The sequence below is a fragment of the Harpia harpyja genome, chromosome Z, assembly GCF_026419915.1.
Source record: "Harpia harpyja isolate bHarHar1 chromosome Z, bHarHar1 primary haplotype, whole genome shotgun sequence".
Taxonomy (NCBI): Eukaryota; Metazoa; Chordata; class Aves; order Accipitriformes; family Accipitridae; genus Harpia; species Harpia harpyja.
Genome location: NC_068969.1, coordinates 94724873 through 94741257, shown reverse-complemented (window position 1 = coordinate 94741257; position 16385 = coordinate 94724873). Strand labels below are relative to the sequence as shown.

Below are 16385 nucleotides of genomic sequence, written 5' to 3'. Positions count from 1 at the left end.
GAAACAGCCTTCTTTTCTTACTTGGTTTTTGGGTATAATCACAATATAAATAAAATTTCAGCACTTTAAGCTTCAGGACTGCATATCCCCAAGTCCACACTTTGTTCTATGCACATAATAAGTTGTACTAACTCTGCAGCAGAGCGTTTAAAAATATGCACGTGCAGCATTGGTACTTAATAATTATGTTGTGTTGGTATATAACACTAGGATAAAAAAGGCTGCATACCAAATGTCTTTATTAATAGACTTTCTACATGTATGGCTCCCTCTCACCTCCAATAAATTGCTGTGTCTGGAAATGGGCCTTGTTTTATCTCGTAATAACAAAGCATTTCAGAATCAGATAGAAATGTTAATCTTCTGTGTCCAGATAAGCTTTGTGCTTTTCCTTTGCAGTGGTTGGTTCTGCACGTGCGCGACCTACTCAGCTTCCTGAGCAGTCTTCCTCCTCTCAACAGAATGGTAGTGTTTCAGATATATCTCCAGTTCAAGCTGCAAAAAAGGAATTTGGACCCCCTTGTATGTAAACCGTGTATCAAGGATTCATTTATTCTGGGCGTTACATGTACATTCTCTTGGATTATGTTGTTGTCCGTAAATGACAAATGGTCCACATGCACAGTTGTCTGTGGGCTTCCTTGAGGAGCTTTGTCAGAGAGCTGTGGCTAAACAAATGTACACTTTTGTCATAGTTGTGTTAGTATTTGGAATTTGTTTTTCCTTTATCTTTTTTTAACCATGGCAGTGTTGTTTGTTTTATTTTTTTTTAATTTGCCTGGGCTTTCTTTTAATTCAAACCAAGAGATCACATGTATCTGTCCCAATATTTTTTGAGGGTCAGTGTCCTTATATTTTTGGTCGTGTAATTATTGTCCCATTCCCATTATTGTTTTCTAATTAATTCATTTTATGAATTTTAGAAATAAAATTGCCATAATTATTCTGTTTCTGATCATAATACTGATTTGCTTGAAAAGATAGTTGATATAAATGCATTCTAAGTATTGATAAATTAATATAATTGAAATGTTACAGTGTATACTAAATAAATATACTAAATATACTAAATTCATGCAACACTGAAAATATAAAATTATATCATTTTCTTTAAGCACGTAGAAAATCTAATTGTGTAAAAGAGGTTGAAAAATTGCAAGAGAAACGTGAAAAAAGACGGTTACAGCAGCAGGAACTTAGAGAAAAAAGAGCTCAGGTTAGTATTTTTAGCTTGAATGGAAAATGTATGTCAGCAAGAGAAGAAGTTTGTAAAATAGTTGTGCTTTTTTCAGTCTTTAATAATTTTTATGAACTGTAATAATCTTGAAATTAAATGTTTTCATCCTGTATACAAGTTTGATAAATATTTTGGTGCTTGGTAGCATTGCTCTCATAGCTGTTACTTTAGACAGCTTTCCCCCTCTTTTTCTTCCTACAGACATAACTGCTTACAATTGCTTATCTTGCTGTATGTTCTTTAAAGATCAGGTACTGATGATAGCTATTTCTTAGGGAAGGTATATTGTTGAAAATAATCAAACCTTTGGCTTTTAGATAGGTCTGTTATTCTACAAGAGGTATTATAGCATTATGATAAATTGTTCTTTATGATCTTTGATGCTTTGTAGGAGATTCATTTGAGGCTCAAGTTTGAACAGTGACTTTAGTTTTTGTCTTTAAACCAGTCTGTGCATTTATAATTTAGCTTTGCATCATGCAAGCAGCTTGGGAGCAAATTGTTAGAAACCTGTGTGAAAGAAATGAAGTTGCTAATCCTGTGAGAAAAGTCTCTTAATATTAAATGACTTTCTGTCACAGTAGTGTAAAAGCTTTAGCAAAACTAGTAGTGTAATCTTGTTGGCAGCCCTGTGCGTACGTGTTAGTCTTTAAAGAGATACTACCAATTCGCTACTGACATGAGAAGTACAACCACAAAGTAAATAATTCAGGCAATTTGCTTCCTGGTTTAATGATGTTTCTAAGTTGACCTAAAATCACCTATGTTGAATTAATGTTCTCTAATTTCCATCCATTTAAACAAATGCAAAACATTACTATGTCTTTTTGTGTGAGGAACAAATATTTTTTGGCTTCATATTTTAAGATACTTTGATGTGGTACTACAGCTAAAATTTTCTTTTTATTGCTCCTGTGAAAACTGCCTTTGCATCTGAGTCTTAAAACTTCTGTATGAGGAAGCTCTGTTTGTCTTGTTGACCTGTATGTACCTGTGCTTCATGTTGCTTTGTGTATTCTGTTGTTGTTGTTATGAAATGCAGCAATAATTAGCCAAGCACTGCCTTTAGTGGGCAAGACCTTTAAACAAGGTTTGAAGAATATTAGGCAAACACTTTTTCCATAATAAGCAATACTGCTTTCTGAGTGTTAGAAGGAAAGGTTTCAGCAGGAATGCATTTTGTGTGGACTTACTGTCAGCAGTTTTTAGTTCACGGTAGTCAGGGTGAACAACAGCAAGGTACAGTCAACTTCTGATTACCAGGACGCAATTTTATCTGAGGTGAGGATTGGCTGTGTCACAAGTGCAGACACATGAGCTGGCTCCCTTTCAGCTGGTTAACCCCAATGCAGTGCTTTCTGAGAGTGCCTACACTGTTTCCACAGCCAGCTGTGATCCAGAGGGCGTTTTGTATCATTTGGGGGGAGCCATGCAAAACTTCATAAGGTCTGACCACCAGGGCTGGCTATGTGTGGCATCAGCAGCATGTCCTGAAATGGTGTAAAAACTGACAGTTGCAGGGAGAAGTGACAGGAAGGACACTTGATCAGTTCTGCAGAGAACCAGCTTAGCTCACAGTAGGCTCAGGCTTAGCAAGGCTTGAAGGGGCTCCGTGCATGGCCTCTTACATGTCCATTCACTCTGGTACTGATGGCTCCAGGTTTAGGGATGGGAGGTCTTCTGAGCCTGGATGTAGCCTACTGTGTATGCTTGGGATTGCTTCTGCTTTTTGGGGGGGTCTAGGAGTGTTAGAAGAGTTTCCAATGCATCCAAGTAACTGTAGGAGTTAACTCAGGACCAGGAGTAGGTTCAAGCTCCTTTAAGAGACTTGGATCCAGCAGGGTTGTGTTTAGAGCAGCTGGGGTGCCTGCACTATCCTCTGCAGTGCGTGTTGTACCTGTGTAATGGAGTGTATCCATTCGTCCATTGGACCGCCTTATCTCAGATTGAGAAGCATTGACTGTATAAGCTATCTGGTGTTGTGCAGTGTTCGGAGGTGTTTCTTTAGTGTGAAGATTCTGGCAAAGGCGGGAGTAATTTCTCTTTCTTGAGTAGACTGTTAATGAGTCCTCAATTGAAAAATATTTTCTATTACATGCCAACCAAAAACATGAAGTAGAAAGCATATAATTGTTTTGCTTTGTGATCAGTAAATTAGCTACATCAGAATGGAAAAAGGCATTCAACTTGCATTTGAGACATTTCTGGCGTTTTGGAGAAAAAATAAGATTTCAGTTAATGTGTATTTTTTCTTATAAATAAATGCAGAATATGCTGAAGTTAGTCCATTTCAGGAAGAAAAGTATATTAGAAATTCTGTTGCTTTCTTCCCTAGGATGTTGATGCTACAAACCCAAATTATGAAATTATGTGTATGATAAGAGATTTCAGGGGAAGTTTGGATTATAGACCACTGACAACTGCAGATCCTGTAAGTACTCCAGCAACATGGAAGTTTTTTATCCTTCTGTATTTTTCCTGTGTTTTCAATTTTTTCAATGTATACTGCTGTCTGTAAACATGAAAAATAAGTAGTTTGATATGTATTAGTATTCATTATAATATGGGTTTATTTTTTCAGTAATTTGATGACATTTAAATTAGTAGGTGTTGAAAGTCCTAGGTTACTAAATTATTGTTAATTATGTTATGTCATTTAAATACCTTTTTACTAAAAAATAATACCAATATGTACTAAGTAGTCACTCAGTCTCTATATTGTAAATTTTTCTGGGATGCTAGGGGATGTGCACACAAAACATTAAGGTTCTCTGAAGAACGCTGTTAAGTATAAAGATTAATATTTGATCTTTGAAGGTGATGAGGGCCTTGGTTTGCAGGTAACTCAGAGGAGCAGAATCCTTAAATGATAAAGATTATTAGATCTCTGTGGAAGTCAGAGATTGTGAGGATTTCTGTCAATAGCGTATCTACCCTGTTAGAGCTGGATTTGCTTGCAATACTCCAAGATGTACCTGCTACTCTACAGGATTAGATCACTGTCTGCAGGGAGTTTTGTTAATTATGGTTCCCCCTTTTGGGTTCTTGGCTATTGTGCAGATGCAAGGGGCTTTTACATGTTCAGATGACTCGCTGTCTTGGAAATTTCTCTTTGTTTAAATGATTGGTTAATTAATTCAAGAATAGAAGTAAAATAAAGTAAAATATCATATAACTGGAATTGGGGTATAGTTTACTGAAAGATAGTTTCCTTTGCAGATTGATGAGCACAGGATATGTGTTTGTGTACGAAAACGACCACTCAATAAAAAAGGTATGACCATTGAAGATTTTGCTGAATTTTTTCTCTGAAAAGTTGCTTCTGATAGCGATATAATTTGTCTTAAAGACATCTAGAAATACTGATCAAAGGTGGAACTGTTATACTAGACTATATGTGTGACAGACCCAGAAAATTCATAGACTCATCATAAGCTGGATAAAGATGGGGAAAAGAATAGTGTTAAACTAAAAATGTCACCATTTTATGGATTGGAAGCTGAGGCACAGAGAGACTGCAGGTTTTTTCCAAGGTCATCTAGGATTTATTTAGTTGATCTGGGTATTAATTCTACTGTAATTCTTCAGTATTCTTACATTGCATTAGGATCACCATTCTTTTAAACTATCCTTCAAGTTACCTCCTGAGCTACCCAGTGAAAACTTTCATACGCATTCTTTGTACATGTATTTTTATACTTTCAAGTGGTCTTGAATCAGACATCAAGGGAGCAATTCAGTTGCCTAAATGCTGATGACATTTTAGATGCCCAAACATGTCCGAGACATCCTCACGGGGCTAGTGGATTACAGATAAACTGGAGACTTGTATCCCCTGGAGTTGCAGCTCAGAGCTGGGCAAGATACCCTAGGGCATATGAAACGTCGCTAAAAAACTGTTAGGTACTGGAATGACTCCCTAGTAACTTTTTTTATATGTGATTAGTATTACAACTTTTTTTCTTACTGCCTGCTTATAAGACTGCAGTCTGTACTAAAAAAAAAAAAAAAAGTTCAGGTTTTCAACTCCAGTTAAATCCCAATCTTCCCATGAAGTTCTTTACTTTCAGCAGGAAGTTACAAACGCAAATGCTTCTGGATTGCAGCCTGTCTGAATCCAGTGCTTAAGTAAGCTGCCTTTTGTTTTGAAAGATGTTTCCTTCCTTCTCCTTCTATTATAATTTGTTTAGCTAAAGGAGTCAAAGAGCATCACTCTGACTCTGAAACAACATGGGATGCATTTATTATTTTTGTACTGTCAGAACTACATGCTGAGGATTATCTGCAGCGTATCCATAGGAAAATGGGAGAATTGCATGAGAAAGGGGAATGATATGTTGATACCGGTATATAGTTAGTTTTCGTCTTATTTTTTTCCCTTCACGTTGCTGCTTCCCCTACCTTATTTTTCTCTCCATTTTTACTTTTACTGTTTTCTTATTCCTGTATTTTTTTCTTTTATTGATCTGAAAGCAATGCATAATCTCAAAACCTGGTTAATTGAAACTATTTTCCACAACCTATTTAATAAGGGCATTCAACGTAGAAGTCTGGTAGCAGCTGAACTTCTGTTTCAGCATTGGAGGTTATCTTTAATAAAATATGACTTAGAAATCTGATACATTTGGGGGAAACGTCACTTTCTACCTGTGCTGAAGGTGGACAAAGTGAAATTACAGTAAATGAGAGCAAGTTGTCATGGGACATGAGTTGGGAATCAGAAGTAGGATTTGATTTTGTGGAAGTTGCATATCTGGGGTATTAGTGGTTTGGAGCTATTAAAAAAAAAAATTCAGAGGTGTTTGTAGGAAGACAAGTGTCTTAAGTAAAAATGAAGTTGGCACTAAAGTTATTTTGCATTTTTAAGAATAAACTATAGTAAAAAGGTATTAATGAAATAATTTATGTAGGGGATGAACCATAGAGATAATCTAGTACCCATGATACAATCTTCTGAAAACACACACTTCATAAGGAACAGTATTTCTCATGCCATGTTTCAACATTGAAGAGTATAAGAGAATCAAAGATACTAGTGTGTAACCCCCTGAAGAGGAAAAATAAAATTAGTTTGTTTTGTCAGTCTCACAAACACAATCACCAAAATCTTTAGGTATTCTCAGCACCAATCATTCTGTGGATTGACTTTGCAGGAAGTAGGTGTTCAGATTGACATTTTAAGATTTTATTTCAGTGATGTATATTTATAATTGAGAAATTGTATGGTGGGTTTCAGAGACACTATTTTTTATCAGCAAGGAATACAGGTTGTCATAACAAATAGCTGGGAGCAGGTAAATGTCTTATTCCAAACAATTGTTTAAGGAAAATCAGCTTTTGACTGCTTAAACTAAAAGGCTTTCGCTGCAAAGAATTGACCATGATACATCTCTTTTCATCACTGTTCCTTATTTCTTCTCTGTGATTACTGCAGAATAATTGCATTTTATTTTATTGCAGTGCAGTTGAAAAATTGATTATATAGTGACTTGAATGCATATTTCTGTTGGTGCGTAATGTCATGCAATGTTAAACATTTTACTGTTTGATCAGTATGTTAACCGATGAAAAGATTTCTATCTAATTGTATAAAGCCACATCATATTCTTGAGCTGCATGCCTTAAGAAATTTTACATAGAAATGCAGGTAGGACACATTAGTGATCCTGACTGTACACACAAAGGATCTTTATTTTTGTGCGTATTATGGATCACTGGGTTCTCTGTTTTGCTGACTCATATCTCATACAACAATTAGCAGTAAATTGTAGTGCTGTGTAGTAACTATAACCTGGGATCTCACTGTTGAAATTGCATCTAGATGGTTTTTGTTCATTCCCAGTGATAGGAAGGATCATTAGAATTTTCAGCTTTTTTCTGCTTTCAAGGTAATTTTTAAGAAGGATTATACTTTAGAGAAATTCTATGTATACTTTAGGTTCTAGGAGGAATACACAAATGAAAATGTCTGTGTAGAATGAAAGCAAAATTTTTCCGTTTGAAAGCTGTGAACATATGACTGTAATGTTAAGGATTTGGGGAAAAATGAAAAGATAAAATTTTAAAATAAAGCGAGTTATCATAAGGATATTGATTTCTTTGTATTTTTAAGTTTGACAGTGCAAGCAGTATAGGGCTTTCAGCATCCAGTTTCTCCAGTAGAGAAGTTAGTTATAAAAACTCAAAGGATATGGCAGTAATCTGTAAAACAGTATAGAAGCCCTGAGGAAAAAGAACTCAAATCCATGAAAAGTGTTATTATAGAATACATAACAAGCTACAATGATAGTGCTATAATTACTGATCTTAGTTTTTCTAATCAGCTTTGTACAACCTCTCTTTAATTTCTTGCAATTGGTAGGATAGGACAACTAGACTTCCAAAAGGGAATCTCTTACCTAGCAGATTACTATCTAGGCACCAGAAGCCCAAATCCATTGCAGTGTTGTTACTTGGAGGAGCTGTGTTATCTGAGATGTTATAAGAGTGTAAACAATGAAAAAATGTAAAAAAATAATGATGTGTTGCTAGTTAAATATATATTTCACTTATTTTATAGAAACTTTAATGAAAGACCTTGATGTAATAACAATTCCTAGTAAAGATGTTGTGATGGTACATGAACCAAAACAAAAGGTGGATTTAACAAGGTACCTAGAAAACCAAACTTTTCGTTTTGATTATGCCTTTGATGACACGGCTCCTAATGAAATGGTTTACAGGTATGTGTATATGCTTTTTTTTGTGAATCTTTTTTCTCATGTATCTCTCATGTCAATAACTGTGGGCTTACCTTGGTCATGGACTTTACTCCTATTCTCTGTGTTACCAATTATGTATATTGCTACCTCCATTCTTCTGCCTGTTTACTTTTGTTTTAACTCTTTATTCTGAATTCTTCACCTGCAATGTCATCTCCACTTCCGTTGACCTCAGTCCTGCTCTCAGTCCTCCTTCAAGCCCTGCTGGTGTCCAGGCTCTAGCGTGTATTGCCTGCCTTCTCAGCTGCTGAATATTTGAACAACTTCATGAGCTCTCCATTTGCCTCAGGGTTATTGTCTTATTAATTAGTGTGCATGCAGCACCTGAGGAAGCTGATTCATGGCTTTTGGTCTTCAGGAAACTTGGAAGAAAAGGACAGCCCCGGCCCCAAGGAGCTTGCAGTTTGAATATAAGATAATTAAGAGATGGAAAGTAATCAGGAGAGGGCGGGGAAAGAGTACAAAGAAAGGGAGAAAGGTTATATTGCTGTATTGCTGATATACCTGAGCTAGCTTGGCTGCTGGAAGCAGTCTGGCTGATGTAACACGGAGGTGCATGGAGTGAAGTTATCTTGCTCAAAATGCTGAATCTTTGTGATTTAAAAAAACAGCAGCAATAAAGACACACATCCACTTTCAGCCCCAAGGTATTTGGATCTCCATTTTCTCCTTTATCCTTCTGTTCCACTTCCACAGCTGGCACAGAATAATGCACACAGCACTTTTAAAAACATGTTTAGAAGTAGCTATTTACCTTGTACAAGTCACTAAATGGAGTAGATACAGTAGCAGGCAAAGTTAGACACCATGACAGGTCACATCTTGGTACCCAGTCTAAACTGTGAAGCTTTTTACAGGGAATATTGACACTAGAAAGGAATTCGATTAAGATAATTTTCCTTATGCTTGAAAAGTGCTTCCCATAGCCTTGAGGAGTAGTGACAGAGAAATATCTTAATTTTTGTTTTTAATCCAACAATAAGGAAGGAAAATTTAGCATTGTGTCCTGACTGATGTTGGATGCTAACATCCTGTCAGTGGATAACAGAAAAATCATAGTAAAAGAATTATTAAAAGGCCTTGAAAACTAAAACTTCTGTCTTATGCTTGAGATAATTAGAAGGAGAAGGGTGGTGAAAGGAAAATCTGTATAGTCTGTTAGTTTACACTAACAAAAGACTTCTAAACAGCACAAAATCTACCCTTGGAGATTTCTATCTCTAATGGTTGTCTACTGGTAGCATCTTTCCTTTGTCAATAATGAAGAGCTGCGGGAGAGCAATCTGGCTGGTGATCTGTGCCTCTTGCAATAGTTGTCCTCCTGCTTAACAAGCAGTTCTTCTAATCTCCCTCCTTCCTGTTATTTATCTTTGTGAGCATAGTCTTTAAATGTGAGGGATGTTTGTGGCATACAGTGTTGTATTTTTGTATTGAGTTTTCTCCAGACAATTTTTATTAGTGACATAACACATTAATGGTAATACGGGAAATTATTGAAAGATGATTGTATTCATACTGAAACAGTAAATCTCTAGTCTGCCTAGCAATACAGGCTTTCTCCTTCTCCCTCATATGGCACAATAATGATTATTACTTGAAGGGCAATCTGCTTTGAGGCCTCCTGTAATAACAGAAGAGCAAAATAGGTATCGTCATCTGTTCTCACCAGAACTTCAGGGTCACACTGGGGAAAAAAATAGTGTGGCAAGTTACTCCAGTTTTCTCCAGTACGCTAAAATTACTCACTGTATTTCTATACTGAAAAACATTCTTCAGCTTGAGGGAGAAAAGTAGTACTCTTTTATTATTATTATTCTTTTGCTTAAGCTGTATTTTAAGTATTTTTGAATCCATGAGCCACAACACTGAGTTGCAAGTTTTCATTAATATTAAAAAACCCGCACTAGTTCAAATGGGTATACCTTTTGAGGTTTAAAGGAGAACCAGAGTTTACGTTTCTGAAAGATCAAGTTTGCAAATAAAGGTTCTAGTAAAAGTAAAGTTGGACTTTTTTGGCATGGTATCATTTGGAGTTGTGTAATGCTTTATGAAAACTTCTCTAGATATGTTTGTATTTTGCCTTACTTAAAAAATAGATAATTAAGTCCCTTTTTTATAAATCAGCAAAATCATTTCAAACTCAGTTAAAGAGAGATAATGGAGTGTGCTGCTTAGGTTGATAGGCTTTGTGAAATTTCGTGTTTTATATATAAAAAGAATAAACATCAAAATATGGGAATATCCTCTTGAAGACAAAGGAGGTATATGTTCAGAAGAAGCAAAAAAAGACTGAGGCTGATCAGGAATCATCTGGTATATTTTTGATGAAAATTCATTATTCGGTTAAACTTGAGATTTTTGCAGAACCCTTGGTTGCCAAATGGCTCAGTCTTGCCCATATTATTTTTGTAAGTGATCTTGTGTTTGTTCTAAAGTGAAATGAAAGAAGGTTGTAACACCTCCGTGTTTCTGTAAACAATTGTTCCTGTTTCTGTGTCTGTCACTTAAAGGTATTTCATGTGTTAATACTTGGAAAAAAGTTTAGAAAGAGAGACTTTTGCAGAGAGCCTCTTACGTCCATTGGTAACCCTCCATTAGTTTACCCTTTGCTTTTGGAGTTTTTAATGAAATAATGGTAATAAGCAGCTGAAGTAGGAACAATAACTCTATGTTTTTTGAAGTAAAAATTAATTCTCTAAAATAGAAAAATGATACTTTGGATAATATTTTTTGACACATCAAATAATACTTCAGGGATAACTAGATTTTTCCATTTGAAGAGCTTGGGTATCCATTTTCTTGAGCCTTTTCTCAGTGTATGTACATTCTCAAAATATTAAGATAGGCAATGTAGTTTTGGCCACTTGTCTTCTAAATTTAACCTTGGAAGCTGATCTGGGGAGAAAAAAACAAACCCAAAACTATAGCAGCATTTTAGTATTGGCAAAACCTAGGTATTTATCTGCTCCACTGTTCTACTTTGATGTCTTCTAATTTTGTCTACTTTAGGGAGCTCCAAACGCCATGTAGTAAGCTGTGCTATGTTGCACCATTGAAACAAGGAATTTTTTTTTCTTAGGGTTTAATAGAGGATAATATTGTTGTAAAATAAGTGGGAGAGACCTTGTAGCTTTTATGTGATTGTTTGAGATATTTTAATGCCTTAGAGCTGGTAGTCTCTTTAGTTCAGGAATTAAGGTAAAGAAGTCCTTTGGCCTCTCAAAGAACGGGACCAGTTTTGTCACTTCCGGCCTTAAAATTTGTAGCATCCTTGTGGTAATGGCATCTTAAAGTAATTCAGTTTCTTAAGTACTGTTGTTTTTTGCGTTTAAGGTTTACAGCTCGACCATTAGTGGAGACCATATTTGAAAGGGGAATGGCCACTTGTTTTGCATATGGGCAAACAGGCAGTGGAAAAACTCATGTAAGTATTTCTTCTACATGTCAGCAATACACTTCTTTTTATGTATGATATACTTACCTAAGTCCTAATAAGTAACAAATACCTAAGTAACAGTTCTGTGATTTTTATAGTGTATTTTTTGGTCTTTTTTTTTTTTTTTTTTAATTTAAATTTAGACTATGGGTGGTGACTTTTCAGGAAAGAACCAAGATTGTTCTAAAGGAATATATGCACTTGCAGGTGAGATTTTATTGGTCTTTTGGGTTTTTACAGATTAGTTGAGATCAATAAATTTTCTACTCCCTGTCATACAAACGTAGTGGTCTACATATTTTACATTACAGTGGAGCTTTGGTAACATCAAAGTAGTTCCTAGGTGTGTAGTCTTTACAGAGTAAAGTAAATGTATATATAGATTACTTAAAAAATGTAATAAATATAATGGATGATTAATTAAGTTTATAATTTTGGGGTCTTCTGCATCTTCCATTGTAATGTGGCAGTTTAAACTGCAATGTTTCAGACTTGGTTGACTGACCCTTTCTATTACACTTGCAAAATTTGAGTGATGCTGTAAAATAGACTGTTATGCATTAGTGAGTCTTCACTAAATGAAAATACATAATAAGGTTTCTTTTTATTGTGGAAATGTATTCACAGCTCGAGATGTCTTTTTAATGCTAAAGAAACCAAACTATAAGAAGTTAGAACTTCAAGTATATGCAACATTTTTTGAGATCTACAGTGGTAAGGTAAGTACCTGATCTTTCTCTGAGGAAGGGGCAATTTCTTTTTCACAAACAAGAATTTGAGCTTGTCACATACAAGATTGTTTTCCTCTTTGTACTAAAAGCTTTATTTCAAATAATTCTTTACACTTCCCTTCCAGTCATGTTTTTCCGTGGAATGATTTGCATATTTTTATACAGCATTTGAAACAAAAGTGTCTTTTAAAGCTCCTCTTTAACTGTTCTGTTTTTTCCCTTCTCCCTAAGGTTTTTGACTTGTTGAACAGGAAGACAAAATTAAGAGTGTTAGAAGATGGTAAACAGCAAGTCCAGGTGGTGGGATTACAGGAACGGGAAGTCAAATGTGTTGAAGATGTTCTTAAGCTTATTGAAATAGGCAACAGCTGCAGGTATCTCCCATAGCTTACACCAGTTTTTCATTGTACATTAAAGAATCAGAACAAGATTTTTTTTGGGTGTCTTCATAGTGATAGCTTTTTAATATGCAGTGGGTTTTTGATAATGTTGGCTGCAAGTAAGGAGTCTGCCTACCTTTTAAATAAAGATATTGAGGGTTTGTCTCCTAGAGAGAAATAACTGATTTTTCTACAGGATGTGAACTGCATGCATTATGTAAGCAGTTTACTGACTTAAATTCACATGATTTATAATCTGGAATACTGCCAGATTCTTCAGCTCTAAAAGGCCTCGATACATAGTGACAGAGGTTAAGCATAAAATTTTATTTTTTTTAAAAATCCAGCTTCATTGTTTTTAAAATTAGCCCTGTGCATAGACTGCTGCCTGATCAGATAAAAATGCCATCAGCATTTTACATGTAAGCTCTCTGATAATCTGAAATCTCTGAAGATCTGATTTTTCTTGCTTTTAAAAGGGAGGTAAAATGTTACTAATCTTCCATTCCTGTTTGAAGAGGTGGAAAAAGAGGTATAATTATACTGTGTACATCCAGTTATTAAGGTTGTATCTCTGGTGTCCACAGGAACGTTAGACATGCTGTCAATACGTGTAAGAAAATACAGCACTCTGCTTTGAAAAAACTAACATTTTGAGGTTAGTGTGTTTAACACGTATGGTCCTTCGCCTGTTCATATGTCCTTCCCTTCTCTCCTTTTGTTTAAAGGACATCTGGCCAGACATCTGCAAATGCACACTCATCTCGAAGCCATGCAGTGTTTCAGATTATTCTCAGAAGGAAAGGGAAATTGCATGGTAAATTTTCTCTGATTGATCTGGCTGGCAATGAAAGAGGAGCAGATACTTCTAGTGCAGATAGGCAGACGCGACTGGAAGGTGCGGAAATAAACAAGAGCCTTTTAGCACTCAAGGTAACTGAAATGTTTCCATTGCCTTTGAGTAGGTGGAAGCCTTCTACATATGATAGCAATGACTATTAAAACGAGTGTTTTTTCAGGCTTTGCTTGTCTACATTGTCTACTGATGTGCCAGGTAAAATAATGTATTGATTTGTCCTCTAAATGCCTGAAGAAACACTTGGTAATTACCAAGTAGAAACATTGCAGAAACATTGTGCTATCAACTTGCATGTAGTTTAAAAAAAAAAAAACAAAAAACCCTCAACAAAAAGTTCCCAGTGGTTGAATTTGAAGACTTTTCTGATATATATCTAAAGTGGGAGGACAGATGACTGACTTTGGTACTCAAGGTCTGAAATACTAACTGGAAATATTATTACTGATATCAGAATTTATTTATTTATTTGTTTGTTTATTAAATAAAAACAAAGTTACCTTTACAACATATTTATTTAGTGCTGTTAATTAATTCACTAAAGCAACACAACAGCAACATATCCAGAAAGAACTAACAAATAGATTAAAATAACCCTTGAAAGCTGGAATCTATTTTTGACTAGTCTTCTTCATAGTAAATTGTCTGATACAGTCACTTTACAGATTATCATACATTAATCCAGGACACATCAAGAGAGCTAAGAAATATTATTTAAATATTCATATGCCTTTTTTTTGTTTGTTTTATAATGCTTGAAAGAGGTTCAGTCTAAATAGGGAAAGTAAATTTTTGTCTCAGCTGGGGAAACAGTAGTTTTGAGTGTCTCAACTTATCTCTGTTGTTGGTTCATTTTGCTTAGGCTTACTATTCTCAGCACCAGTTTATATAAAACTGTAGTTTTATATAAAGAATCTGAACTCCAAAATCACTCTGCTTGCTTTTTTATCCCCAGTCTAAACTTGGGAGAAGACTTGTATCTGACTCTAAGCAGATCTCACAAAACACCACGAAACTGTAACATACAATGTGTCATTACAAATTTGTATGGCATGTTGAAAAATTGGAAGCAGCAGTTCCAAAACTGGCCTGTTTTGATTTAGCATCAAAGTAAATAATGCAGGCACCATTGTGTTGATGTTATCACTTGTTTCCAAATGTAATTGAATAAAGCTGGTTTGGTTTGGGGGTTTTTTTTTCAGTTTACTTGTTGATTTTGTACTGGCGTGCCTTCATTGCAGTACCTATAAAACATACTTAGTTCATTTTCATACAACTTGTCTTTTTAATTATAGTGAAAGGTTCTGCTGCTGCTGTACTAGTGGTTGTGATCTAAATTATATGGGGAAGGGGCAATAAAAATAAATGGAGGTCTTGCAGAGGTCTAAACAGCAGTACAAGAAGATTTAAGTTTCTTAATGCTATGTTAGTTTTCCATTTTTCATCTATCCCCCAAAACATTACACAGCTTTTTCCATTTGTATTCAAGACTCTTGAAGTTACTGTCAAGTTTGAATTAAACTAGTATGTTCTGACGAGTGGTCTTTGGTGCTAATCCAAGATTTGCTACTTGCGTCTGGGTATCAGTCCTGTCTTAACCTCTTCATGTTCTTGGTACAGGAAGTTATTTCTGTAATGTCTCTACATGGAAGTAGTGTTGTCATTTTGTTACCTGGTTTTCTGAGCTGTGATGAAAAGCAAAAGTAGTTTAAAAACTCCCTTAATTTAGAAGTTGGCAGCGTCCTCCTATAATCCCTTTACTAATAAGGAGATAATCCAATTCTAATTTTTCAGGAGTAAGCAAACTAAAAATCATTATAGTAAATTAAAATACCTTAATTAAACTTGCTGGTTGCCATAGCAGTAATTCCACATATACTTCTGTTACTGTTTTTAATGTCCCTTGTTGAAAATCTGTTGCCCCTCTTCCTGTCTAATCTGCTTTTCTCCTTATGTAAGTATAGTATTAATGTACAAATTCAAAAAGTTCAGGGAATGCACTGCCTTGCTCACCTATAAATATTGAGTCCTTTTTAGCATTTGCATGTGAAGTTCATATTCAACAAGCTTCAGTTTTTCTGTTTATCTGAGCTATGTCCATTCTATAAAATTCAGCTGTTGAGTTTTTTTAAATAATCACTTTAGTTAAAACCAACTTGCCCTTGTGTTTTTTCTGTTCTGTATCATGGAAGTTTTATTCTGAGCCCATTTTTAGTTCTGTTTTATGCTGTTTCACAGTTGCTTTCTTGGATTATCATCTCACAGTTTCTAGCCTGGCTTTTGGAAGAAGCTGTTTCTAGGAAATTTCAAAAGGCCATAAGGATATGGCTGCAGCCAGAGGATTAGCTGAACTGCTGTAGAACTATTCATGTAATACAAAAGCCATTCCATCTGTTAGTGCTGCTAAAAGCAAAGCTCTAATTTGAAGAGCTTTTGAAGTATGATTGTTTGAAGAAGTTCGGTGTGTAGATGTGTTAAAAGTGTACCAAGGCAGCCATGCGTCTGAAGAGATGCCTGTACACAAAGTGTTAAGGCAAAGGCAGAAACTGGAATTAATGATCAAAATATGATGATGACAACACCACCACAGAAATTTAAATTTAAACTTTCTTTGTGTAAGAAGTAATTTATTAGCTGATATTTAGAGGTCTGGTTGGGCAGGAGTGATGTTTAGATTAGTGCAATCTTGGTTAGCACTGTTGTACCTTGTTGCTGCTGTAACTTCTATAGTAAATTCACATTATTTACATCTGTACAGTATTTCTCACTGGAACTCTCCAACCAATTGCAAATATTAGTTTAGCCCCATACCCTTGTGAGTGAAAGAGGAGACCTTATCCCTGTTTTTTCAGGATGAAGAATGTTTTAAAACAGGGGATGACTTACGTTTGCAAGCGTATTCCAATATTGAGTACATCAATAGAGAGCTATGCTTAATACGTTTGTGACCTGTGGAAGCTTTCAGAAAGTTTGATTTCTTCTGA

At 35.3% G+C, this 16385-nt stretch overlaps 1 protein-coding gene across 5 annotated transcripts in view; it reads left to right on the top strand.

The window, feature by feature from the left end:
• The window catches only part of KIF2A (kinesin family member 2A), a 58581-nt gene that overhangs the window by 26703 nt on the left and 15493 nt on the right, over nucleotides 1–16385 (top strand). For 3 of the 5 annotated variants that reach the window (XM_052776023.1, XM_052776022.1, XM_052776025.1), the window contains exons 5-14: nucleotides 400–522; nucleotides 1116–1216; nucleotides 3573–3668; nucleotides 4457–4511; nucleotides 7797–7959; nucleotides 11332–11422; nucleotides 11578–11641; nucleotides 12062–12153; nucleotides 12397–12539; nucleotides 13274–13478. In XM_052776023.1, coding sequence (XP_052631983.1) covers nucleotides 400–522; nucleotides 1116–1216; nucleotides 3573–3668; nucleotides 4457–4511; nucleotides 7797–7959; nucleotides 11332–11422; nucleotides 11578–11641; nucleotides 12062–12153; nucleotides 12397–12539; nucleotides 13274–13478 — 1133 coding nt within the window. The remainder of the gene's footprint in view (nucleotides 1–399; nucleotides 523–1115; nucleotides 1217–3572; nucleotides 3669–4456; nucleotides 4512–7796; nucleotides 7960–11331; nucleotides 11423–11577; nucleotides 11642–12061; nucleotides 12154–12396; nucleotides 12540–13273; nucleotides 13479–16385) is intronic. The other 2 variants (XM_052776024.1, XM_052776026.1) reach the window with 1 other exon arrangement.